Source organism: Micropterus salmoides, unplaced genomic scaffold, assembly GCF_014851395.1.
Source record: "Micropterus salmoides isolate LMB-PRFRI ecotype aquatic unplaced genomic scaffold, ASM1485139v1 Ms_hic_scaffold_8, whole genome shotgun sequence".
In the NCBI taxonomy this organism is placed as follows: domain Eukaryota; kingdom Metazoa; phylum Chordata; class Actinopteri; order Centrarchiformes; family Centrarchidae; genus Micropterus; species Micropterus salmoides.
In genome coordinates, this window is record NW_024044570.1 from 30160928 (window position 1) to 30173290 (window position 12363).

General features: G+C 41.4%; 1 protein-coding gene across 1 annotated transcript in view; it reads right to left on the reverse strand.

Annotated features, from left to right (window-relative positions):
• Window positions 1–202: 202 nt before the first annotated feature.
• The window catches only part of si:ch211-212o1.2 (uncharacterized protein LOC492735 homolog), a 46984-nt gene continuing 34823 nt past the window's right edge, over window positions 203–12363 (reverse strand). The window contains exons 5-6 of the mRNA XM_038706339.1: window positions 7364–7576; window positions 203–3770 (exon numbers count right to left, since the gene is read on the reverse strand). Coding sequence (XP_038562267.1) covers window positions 3646–3770; window positions 7364–7576 — 338 coding nt within the window. The 3' untranslated portion in view covers window positions 203–3645. The remainder of the gene's footprint in view (window positions 3771–7363; window positions 7577–12363) is intronic.

Consider the following 12363-nt stretch of genomic DNA (forward strand, 5'->3'; position numbering starts at 1 on the left):
TATTTTGTTTACCACATATTCGGAGATTGACAGGCCTCTTGGACTAATGCACTAAAGCTAAAGGTCAAGTCTTTGAAACAGCGTTGAAATGATACTTATACAGCCCCTTCAGTCCTCAGAGCAGTGCAGCTCACATTCTGCATAAATTAGACATCTCCAAACAAATGTTTTTTATATTAAAGATGACCATACTGAGTGACCATTTGGATTTAATAAACCTTTATTTAAATCAAAGAGCAGATAAAAACATTAAGGCAAGACGAGCAGCGAGCGTTGAGCTGCAAAATGGAACGTCAAAACTGAACTCTACAAGGCTTGATCCGTTAATAAAAAAATAGAACATTATAAAGCCGGAGAAAACAACAGAACACAATGTCAGAAAGAGCCTGTGTGTTGGTGTACAGTGTGACAGCATTCAAGAGTTTTGTTATGTGTGTGTGTGCATGCAAATGAGATGTGTGACTTTATCTGTGTGTGTGTTATCATGAGTCAACAGTTGCTTGCAGGACACATTTTCAGACATTAACCCAGTAAAACATGAAAGTGCTGTTATTGATTTTCGGTGACTGAAGAGATTTCCAGCCTTGAAAGAAACTACGACGTCAAGCAACTAGACTCTTTAGTACAGAGTTATTAACAGCCAACTAAAGTGCATGTGTCACCGTATTAATGTAAGCAAAAATCTGATACTGGAGACATTATTTGCATTCTATAAGCAACTTGCTAGTAGTTTGCTAGTGCAACAGAAATTCAGTTTGAATGTGTGAATCTCTCTGATTTAGGTTTAAAGGTTTGTGATCCCTTCTTGGTATGGTTTAGTATTTACAGTTGCAGCCAAAGCAGCACAGTGGAATAGACAGCGCCAACAATTAGCATCTTGCAAAACTGCTGATGGGATTTCTTTGTCTTTTTTACGGTAGGATTTTGGATGTGAACACAGCAATGGATCAGGATTTCTAAAATGGTTTGAATGACTGCAACTGTTTATAAAAGACTGCAAAGATTTATTTGTGGTATAGAACGGTTGTTGATGAAAAAACATTTTTCAAACTTTCCTTAATCAGAGCAGTACAATTTAAATGATTGGGAAGTGCTTTAGGAAGTGGTCTGGTTGTCCTGGGCTGACAAAAAACTGAATTTAAATTCCCAGTGATGCAGGAAGTGACAAGAAGCAGCTCTTGGAGGCACTAACCAACTCAACCAAGCTTTCGTGCCCTGAGCTGTCCAGTGTGATGGTGAAAATGCAAACTTCACACGTAGAACTCATTTTATGGCCTTTAGGGCAGCCACAAGCATCCTCCAAGAAACTGAACTTCTGCTGGATACATTTCTGTCTGCAGACATGACACAAGTACAGTAAGGAGAAACCACTGATGCCCAGGAAGTTCTGCTTCTGTCTTTTATGCTAAAATGTAAGAAAGAACCTCAAGTTTACACACACACACACACATTATATATATATATATATATATGTGTGTGTGTGTACGTGTAAACTTGAGATAGATATATATTATAAAACATCAACCTGCCATCCAAACTCAATGCCAGAGGTCCTCCATGTCTTTAGCTACATATGAAGCTACCACCAGCGGCCGATTAACTTAGCTTAGCACAAAGACTGGAAATATGGAAAAACAGCTAGTGGTGCTGGTATGTGTATTTTGTTATGTTTGGACAGAGCTAGGCTAGCTATTTCCCATCGTTTCCAGTTATAATAAGAAATGCTAACCTAGCTAGTCAGTGAATGCTACAGCCACAAATGTATCATCCTTACATGAGAGTGCAGGGGTAGAGCACAACAGTGTGGACCCTGTACATAGACTCTCTCTATGGATCCCTACCTGCATCAATAGCAATTCATTCTAGTATCTTTGTGGGCCCTCCTGCATACTCAGTCTCCTCACTCCCCCCAGTCCTAGGCTTCTGTGAGAGTGGTATACTATGGAAGCATAATAATGCATTCACTTGAGAAAAGAATGTTTGCCCTCTTTGTCTGAATTAATGACATTATTATCTCAGAATGCTGAGAAACGTTTTCATGGGAAAAAAAAAAAAATGCATTAACGAGACATCTCATTTGGTTTGCTCTCTCATGTTACACGTGGTCAAGCAGCCAGTTAGCTGACATAATTTGGCATGTAACATGTAACTAATACCCTGTATTTATATTTATCGGTACTCATATAGCAGTGCTGGAGGGTCAGGCTGATCAGCAGCAGCCCCCCTCCCATGAATACTTTTCTCAGAATTCTGAGATAATAATTTTGTTAATACAAAAAAAACAGGACAATATATATTTATTATAAGTGAATGCATTACGCCGTAAAATTCATCTTTTTATCTCAGTCTTGCCAAGTAAAGGAGTGAGTGTATTTCCCTAAACGTATTCCTGTAAGTGTAAACACATTCACCTTTGCATTTGTAACCTGCTTTACACCTACTATAACTTGCTAAACCACCATTTTCAGTTCAGTTGTGTCTTTTCTCTGTCTGTCAAGACAGTCAAAATCTGACCACACTGTTGATTTGTTTTTTAGTGGAAAATGTAATATATGAAGAGACAACGAGAAAGTCTGGCTGCCTCTTTCATGTGCATGAAAGCGAAAAAAGATGAAATGCTTTACTACAGCTAGCTGAACAGATGTGCTAAAAATTCTAAACTAATCTGGATTCAAGTGAAATATAGGTTCTAATCTAATTAGAAGTCATCATAATGGCTTACAGATGATTTGTTTTGTGCAGTAAATACGTTCATTTAGAAGCTTTTGTATACACAGAGGTGTATTCCCAAAGCTGCTGCAAGTGTCTTCTGTACCAAATTTCCATGAGAAATGTCTGCGCAAGAAAAGTTCTACAGTTTGTCAAAGCACATATAGGATGAACAGAAAATGCTTTTATCATTGATTCAGAATCAACCAAAACTGGAAAACATGGCTTTGCTTGTATGTACGGACCTCAAATCATCTTCAGATCATCTTACCTCGAGCACATGCACTAAAGAGGTGAAGTTAACTGTCTACATTTTTAATCACACAGTTTTTAAGCACACAGTCATGAGATTTTCACCTTCTTGTGTGTAAAAACATCCATCAGGGTGGTGATGTTTCTAGTATGAGCCAAACAACCCTAATACAACAGACAAGAAGAAGTCAGTGGAGACACTGAACATGTTTGAACAAACATGTTTGAGTTTGTGTGCAAACAGGTGTGTTTATGCGCTTGCGTGTGTTTGTGTGTGTACATGTGTATGTGTGGTGTAAGAAGCTGCCTTCAACAGACAGCATGGTGTCACTCCTGGAGAGCCCAACCTCCAGAAACTTCCCACACACCACAACACCTTATTTGATAGACAGGACCACAAGCCAATTGGCTGTTACAGCAGAGTAACAGCCAATCAGCTTGTAGTCCTCCTACGTTCAAAGCTTGTTAAACTACAGACTCCAGCACATACAGAAATCATTCGAACCATCTTTGATTTTTTTTTTTTTGCAAACACAGATTCTTTAAATGTTTGCTCTTTAGTATTATAGCAAGAAGCGCAGATACATGAGTAAAATGTGTGTATGTGTTTTTCCCCATCCATCTCTTTCTTCTATGTTTTTGCATCTGCAGGCCCGACCGTCCATCCATCCCTCCTTTTTGTGTTTATCTGTCGGTTTTCTTGGCCCACGCCATGTCATCTGATCGCGGTTTCTGCCCTGTGAGTTGTTGGATCAATTGCTCCATCCGTCTCCAAAAGCCCAGCTGGTCCAGCGGATAGTTACACCAACCTAGGTCGTGAGGAAACATGGCAAAAGAGACAGAAAATGGGGCAGAGAAAGTGGAAGAAGAGAGTCAGGAAGGTGGAAAAAGGAGGAAAAGATTAGTCAAAAAGTGACATAGGATTTGAAAGGAACAAACTTTGGAAAGATTAAGAGATTGCAAGCATTATTGCTTCTAAATGCAGATAAAGCCAACAAGGCTTAAGAGTTTACATCCCTGCTAGTGGCTTTGTGAGGCTGTTGCTGCTACACGGTGCACAGTGGTCCTTTGAGCTGAAAGCTAACACTGGCATGCTAACATCCGGATGTTGAGCAGGTAATCTTCACCATGTTTGCATGATGCATGCATCTTAGTTTAATGTTTTAACATGCTAACATCAGCTAATTAGCACTTAATACAAAGTACAGCTGAGGGCTGATGTGAATGTCATTTGTTTTGCAGGTGTTTGGTCATAAACCAAAGTAACTGACAAAATGAAACCTGGTGTTGGCACTAGTTATAAGGTCAGGGGATCACCAAATTCTTCAGAAACATTTTATGTAAACCCATTATAACACCAAACATATGTCAGGGGATCGTCTTTACGATTCATGTGCTTGTGGTTTACTAGTTCATGCTTTTCCCTATTTATATATTTTTAGTTTTTATAAACACTGGTTAGTTACTACTGATCTATTTTATTCAATACACCTTACCTATATATGAAAAATATATAATTCACTCTCCTGCCCAGTAATAAAATTCCTAGCATACCACGGAGCGCCTCTCCAGTCGGGCTGCCGACAGCGCTGTCAGCCAAACATTCGGTCACACTGGGTGGCAGTTATGGAATGACCTGAAGGATGACAATGATGTACAAGCCTAAGCGTTTTAGACAGATCAGTCCATAGTCTCAGAGCCCTGGAGGGATTTTGCTACTGTATTTAGATATTTGTTTGGTCTGTGGCCCCGCCCACTGCTCCAGCAGCACCCACAGGGCGAACACCGGCTCTTATTGACCTGTTTACAAACATCCTTTCTCCAGCCTCTCCAACCTGCATTCCTTCCCCTCCTCTCTTTTTCCCTCATCTGGGATCTCCTAGTGTCTCTTACTTTTTCATCTCTATGCTTCACCTCAGATTTCACCTCAACTTCCTTCACCCTCTACTGTTCTCTTTTTATTCCCTCCTTTATCCCCAGTTCTTCTATCCTCCTGTCTCACTCTCATCATCATATACAGACGAGATTTCAGAGGGGATTCTCCCAGCAGATGTCCTTAGCCCCTACTAACTCACAGAGACACACGGGCACTTTCTCTCACACACATACATTTTCAGATTCTTCGTTCTTTTACACTTTACAGAACTTAAATAGTTATGAACCTACTGTATGTTTAGGAAAAATACATTAATGTATGTATGGCTGTAGGCCAAAGTACATTTACATGTACATGCATGACTGTACAATAGTCTCTGTACATACATGCATCTCAGACACGCACACAATGTCTGTTTTCTATCATAACCAAAGACATGCATACACACAATCTGTATGTAGAGTTAAGCACTTGCACAAATGCAGTTTTGCTTTTTAAGTCGACACAGTCAATAACACGAGCACACAACTGCAGAAATAAAAGAGATGACAGATGTACAAGCGCGTGCACACACACACACACACACATACACACACACTGGCAAGAAGCAAATAGAGACATCCACATGGGCTGTATGTACTTAGGCTAGCCTTGTCTGATGCTCACACACTACCACCCATGATGTGTTTGCATAGGGTGCATGCTATAGCTGCGGGGATATATGTGTGTGTGTGTGTGTGTGTCCCTCCAGTGACAGTCTCTCTGCTGGAAGACAGTAAAGCAGCCAGAGATTTTTGTTTGATTTCACTCTTTCTTTCCCTCCATCACTCTTTCTTCCTCTTCTCTCTCACTCCATTTCTCCTTCTTTCGCCACCCGTTCCTCCTTTTGTTTTTGTTGCTCCAAATCCCTGCTTCCTACCCACCCTCTCCTCGCCCTTCCGCTCACTCTCCTCCCTCTCTCCCCTGTCCTCCATCCCCCCTCTGCCTGTGAAGTCCTATTTGTTAGAACAGACAGCAGGTTAGCATTAAATATACATGGGGATTGTCAGCCGGTGGCGAACACAAAGGCAGCTAGGCGAGCCCCAGTGGAATCCAAGCCCGGCCCAGGCAGCCAGGCTGGGGGAGCGGGGGGCCGCCGCCGTCCCATGTGGGCCCCGACCGCCACCAACCCACCACCCACCACACACACACACACACACACACACAGGTTTGAAACCGAAGAGGAGGTCAAAAAGACTAGTATACACACAGATGCTCGAGTATGCAGATGTACACGTGTGTGTGCGGGTGCACAAACACACACACTTTCCCTGTGCCACCCCCCTCAACTTGCTCACACACACATCTGTCGTCCGCAGGGGCACAGGGTGACGTACAAACTGAATCCCCCTTGTGTTTTCTCTCCCTCCCTCTCACCCAGATGCACACAGAATACCGAATGCGGATGTGTTACGGAGGCCTCGTGTCTCTAAAGACACACACGCACGCAAACACAACATTTTCACTTAGTTATTTATAAGAGACAGACAGACAGACACCACGGCCGCCATTTTGTCCCAATCTGCAGAGAATTGTAAGTGAAATAATTTTGGAGTCATCAGCTTCTATTATGGCGATCTAAAATGTCCGCCCACAACATACACACTGATAAACATTTGATAGTGTTGAAAAGTGATACACATCCTGTCCTTCAGTGTCTCAATGCTCTGAACAGAACATTGGTTCGTTTTTTCTTAGGTGGTGGTGGTGGGGGGGGTGTTATCTGGTCATAGATTCATTTTAATCAAATATCTTTGATCTGTTCTCCATATCCTGACAGAAACGTTAACGCTTCCCTCTCATATATAAACAGCATTGATGGTAAAATGATTCTTAGCAACTTGAAAGCACATGGGGTTGGATTACATTATGTTTGAAAAGTGTACTGTAAATAGAATCTTGGCCCTGTCCTTCAATCGTGGCTTAACTAATGCAGCTGTTGTTATCAAGGTTAAATGATATTAAATGTTATCCAGCCAACACATTTATCTAAAACTGCTGGTATGATTTGTTCATCTATGATAAAGTTGCATGCTAACTAAATGAAACATGGGTAGAGAGTTGAACTAACATTAGACAGCACATTTTTTCTACATCAATTTAAAAGTAATTCAAAGCTGAGCAGCATATTCTAAAAATAGAGTGGCCTTTTATTGTGGCCAACCTAAGGCACACCTGTGCAATACCCATGCTCTCTGCTCAGCATCTTGATATGGCACACCTGTGAGGTGGATGGATTATCTCAGCATAGGAGAAGTGCTCACTAACACGGATTTGTGAGCAATATTTGAGAGAAATAGGCCTTTTGTGTACATAGAGAAAGTCTCAGATCTTTGAGTTCAGCTTATGACGAATGGGAGCAAAAAAGTGTTGCGTTTATAATTTTGTTCAGTATAGTTAAGTAACAGCTCTAGTATGTAAAAACACATTTACCGTATTTGTCTGACAGTAGTGGGAGCACTATTTACTGATGACACCAGCTCTTACCTGTAGTAATGCAGTAATATGTCTCGTGCGGCGAGACATGGTGGATGCGGTGGTGTTTCCGTGGCAACACCAGATGCCAGTCCTGGAGCAGCGTGACCCAGCGCGGGAGGCCGAAGTAGGAGTGGCTCCACTTATGTATCTGATTGGTCAGCGTCACGAAAACCGCCAGGGCGAAGACATAGCAGTCCCAGGGATAGCACGCCGCCAAGGCCTCTGAAAGCAGACATGAGACAGATGAGAGAGGGAGAGGGAAAGAAAGAAAGAAAAAGAGAGTAAAGTTAATAGAATAATTGATCAAACTGTTTGGTGTAATGAAGAAGGGCCAGTGTTAAGGCGTAGCACTCCCACAGAGAGGATGCTGGCAGGAGCCTCGGAGAGATCAAGAGACAGAGGGGGAGGATGAGGAATGGGGGGTGGGTAGAGGGAGATGGGGAAGAGAGGCAGGAGGGGAGAGAGGAGGAGAGGACAAAGACAAACAAGTATGATAATGAAGGGAGCGGGTAAAATAGTCTGTAATGTAACATAAGCAGTAAGCGGTGACTGTCACAATGTCTTCCAAAAGACTGTTTGCCAAAATCAGAGGGGCCAAGTGGAGATCAGTCATCTGACATCAGTGTTTATCACAGAGCTGTCACCTCAGCACTGCAGGCATCAAGAGGGACATTTAAGTCAGACACTCAGGGGTAAGACACTTCAGCCCTCCACGCTCATGTGCCATCACACAAGAAAATCAGTCTCTACAAATTCTGTCTGTTCTTTATTGAGCAAAGTCATTCTGATGTTCAAATTTAACTATGAATCATCATATTTTAATATTTAAACAACCCCACTCTATACTCTAAAAGGACTACATATTCTTCATACAAAGGCGCCCTGGGACTGGCCAGAATGTGTGCCGTGTATCTATGTGATATTCAGATGACGGTGTTGATGGAGGCTGGGGAATCGGGGAAGGCCGTTTACGGTCTCTGTGAGAAAGTCACACCAAAACAGCACTTGGAGTGCATCTTTCTTTAATGTGACGTGTTTTCCTTTTTGAAACACGATAAAGGGCCTGGCCTTTACACCAATAAGAGGTCATTCAAAGCTGGATGAAAGGTAGATTCATATCATTGGGCAAAAGGTGAGGGACTACATGAACCTTCTGAATTCAGTATAATGTTAATGTGGGAGTAGAGTGAGGTAACTTTTAAATCTTGCTGTTTTACAGGGAAGAAAGGAAATGAGATTCTAAAAGGTTTTTCATTCTCAATTTGTGTAAAATCAAACTCAATATCTAATTTCTTCTGTTTTACACGTGGAGACGCAGCTTGGCAGGTGCTGAGGATCTACATTTCCTATTACACCACGGAGGCCATTCGTCTTATGATAAAACACACATGACAGACGTCTTACCAAATGTGAACCGTTCTGCAGAACTCGATCTGTGAAAGCCACAACTAAAGTGTTTATAGTGTTTTCAATGGCAGCAGGAGCCACAGTTAACACTTCAACTAGCCGTCTGGTGAGCGATGCCTGGTCGTACACACTGAAATGCTTTTATTCTGCTGAAGTGTACACATTATTTACAGTGGTGGAATGTAACCAAGTACTTTTTTGAGGTACTGGTACCCAGGGCTGGAAATTAACACCCGCCAAGCGCCAAATGTGGGTAGGTTTTCCGTTTGGTGGCTAAATGTTGGCGGGCTACCCACCACATTGGTGTGTAAACGTATTTGGTATGATTTCCCCATATGATAGGTTTTTAAATGTACCAAACGGCAGATCAGCCGTGTGTCTGTGTGTTTAGTGTGTCATAGATATGTAAGGGGGTGGGTGTTAGAGGATTGGAGTCGGGAGTAGTCAAGTCGTGCTCGGAGTACCTGGAGTGTTTTTAGCATTTAGCGAGCTAGCTACCACCGTAACGTGCATACCTGTCAACCCTCCCGTTTTCCCGGGGCTTCTCCCATATTTTACCTTTCTCTCCTGGTGTCCTCCCTTTAAAATATTTCCCAGTAAATCTCCCGTTTATTTTGCCCGCTGTTTGCTACGTGCCCCACCGTTAAAGCCAGTGGCAGCATGTAGAACAGCTCTGTAACAGTGAAGGGAAGTATACAGCATCCACAAATAAACAAGAAGAAGAAGAAAAGTAGCGCGACGGGTTCAGGACGGATGATGCATTGCTAAATAGAGTATATTTCACATGCATTTGCCCGTAAAAGAGATATGTGTGAACCAGAAAAAATGGAATTAGTAAAGCGAGTAAAAACTACAACCTAACAGTTATTTTTGTGCATGAATGGTTATGATTTTTTTGTTAGTAATTAGCATTAATAAATTACAGACCAATGTAGACTGTTTTTCTTAGGATTTAATAAATGAAAACAACCCAGAATTAATATTAGGCCTATAGTTTTGATACACTGTATATGAAAGTTTAATGAATATAGTGTGGAGGCACAAATGAGGCGAAAACAAAAAAGAAGAAAAAAACTAATTAATGAGGAGGTTTAAGCTGAATGATAAAGCATAATTAAGAGTGAGCAGTGATAAGATTTAAGTTGAATGATTGATTAATAAGCATCTTGTAAGTTTATAAAACAATTTACTGTTATGTCTTACATTTATTAGCAATAAATTACTTTGCTTCAAATTTCAATCTGGTGTCTTCTTTAAGTTTGTATTCGACAGAATACCTTATTATCTCAATTAAAAGTACTGAAACAAATGTTTACGTGACATAAAAAGGCAATTTATTATTTTGGCCAGTAAAAAATATATTTGGCCTGAAGATTTTTTTCATCTACCAGTCCCATTGGCAGGTGAGCCAAAAAGTTAATTTCCACCCTGCTGGTACCTTACTTGAGTATTTTACTTCATGCTACTTGATTCTTCTACTACACTACATTTCAGTGGGAAATACTGTACATTTCTCTCCACTACATTTTACTGTAGTTACTAGTTCCTTTACAAACTAAGATTTTAAATACAAATAATGACTAAAATAAGATGCATTTTTAGAGATTAAACTATCCAACAGAATATAAAGTAGTTCAAATTAACTCTTCCTCAGCAAACTACAACAGTAGAACGATGTTTACACATTTATGCATCAGGAATAATAACCGGTCATATGATAAATACTATTCACAGAGTCACAGGGGCCATTTTATGCATTGAGCATTTTAACTTTTAATACTTAAATCTAAAATTCCAGTATATTTCAACCTGGGGTATTTCCCACAGATGTGCCTTTGTGGCTTTTTGATTTGTGCTAACTTTGCACTCACCACCACAGTTGTAGAGATTCTGGAAAACAATGAGTTGCACGAAACAACATATATCCGGGTAAGTATCCCCGTCGCTTAATAAATAATAAACGACTATTGCTATTGAATAAGTACTTGAAGAGAACTGGTTGACGTTCATACGTTCTGACGTCAGTGTTGATATGAGCTGACAGGTGACAAACATGTCAGGAATCACACATAGGAGAGAGCTGAGTACAACCATTCTCAAAATAGTGTTCTGCATATTGTCATTTTAACTGAATTTTGGATTCAGATGTAACTGAGCCACCAACACCTGCTTAGTGAAATGGAGTGTGGCTTCCGTCCATCTTTCCTGTCTTCTGCCAAAAACCAAAGAGAAGTCTACGGCCTGTCTGTCACACCGCTAACTCTTGTTATTCACTTGAGTCCTTCTGTTGGTATGACTTACAGCTGTCCTCTCTCCCTCTACCTCCATCCCTCGTTCCCTCTCTTTGGTTAAAACAGCGATCTCTTGACCCCAGTTCAAGTTCAAACATGACAGCTGGAGATGTCGCCTCACGGCTTTCAGCTTTTCCACATCTACCTCTGTCTCTGTCTTTGTCTGGTGACCGCTTGAAACTGTGAGGAGCTTGACATGACAGGTTTAGATGTCATCTTACCGCTACCTGACCCTTTGCCACCCACACCCCCCAATGCTCGCTCACTTCCTCTCTTCTTCATGCGCTCTCACTCTCTGTCTTAAACTCTTAGCGGTGACCTCTTAAGGCGCAGACATGACAGGTGTAGATGTCACTACGTCTGCCCCCATCCGTCTAGTGACCTCTCGACTCCCTGCGGTGTGCGACATGACAGGTGTGGATGTCACCTACAAGTGAACCTCACTACTGCTTGCTCCCCTCTAATCCCCCCCCCCACCTCCTTGCTAGTCCCTGCTGCGAACAAGCAGCTGACCTCTGCAAGTTTCCCCTTTGCTCCTCTTTTCTCCATTTCTTCATGTATAAAATTCACGACATTCTTTCCATTTGTATCAGAATTCTCAGTCTGTATTTTATTTTTTTTATCCTCTTCCTTCATGTTTATGTTGACTGTGTTTATATGGAGGATTTCACTTTCAACTCTGATTTCCCTGATATTCATATGCTTGATAACCGGCATAACTATATGCTGTGTTGCTAGCAAGATTCAGCACTAAACACAAAGTACGAGTATAGGAATGTCATTAGTTTTGCAGGTATTTGGTCAGAAAGTATTAGGACATATTGGTCATATTTTGACCTGATGATGTCGCTACAGGAAAAGCGGTGCGGTTCTAAGATTGCAACGAGCGAGCATAATCTGAAACACAACCGCTATCATACAGAGATCCTGCAATAAACGCAGAAACACCGGCATGTAGGCTGTGGCTTTTCAGGCTCTGTTATTTTAACATTCCCGGCTCCGTACCTTTAATACAGCGCAGCGAGCCGCTCAGTACTCCCAGAAAAAAATACTGTGTGAGAGAGGCTATAGACAGACACGGAAACAGCTTCACACAACATGCTGGAAACTCAGGTGAACTCCCACTGCAACGTTACAGTAATATTTTTATCAGCTTGAGGTTGAACTAATCCATGACCATTACATGATAACGTTACATTTACTGCATTTAGCTGACATGCTGCATCAGCGTTAACCCCTGGATATACTTGCTTTTTAACAAAGTGTAAGCGTAGATAGGCGTCAGCAACGCAAACAGCATTGTTCATACTT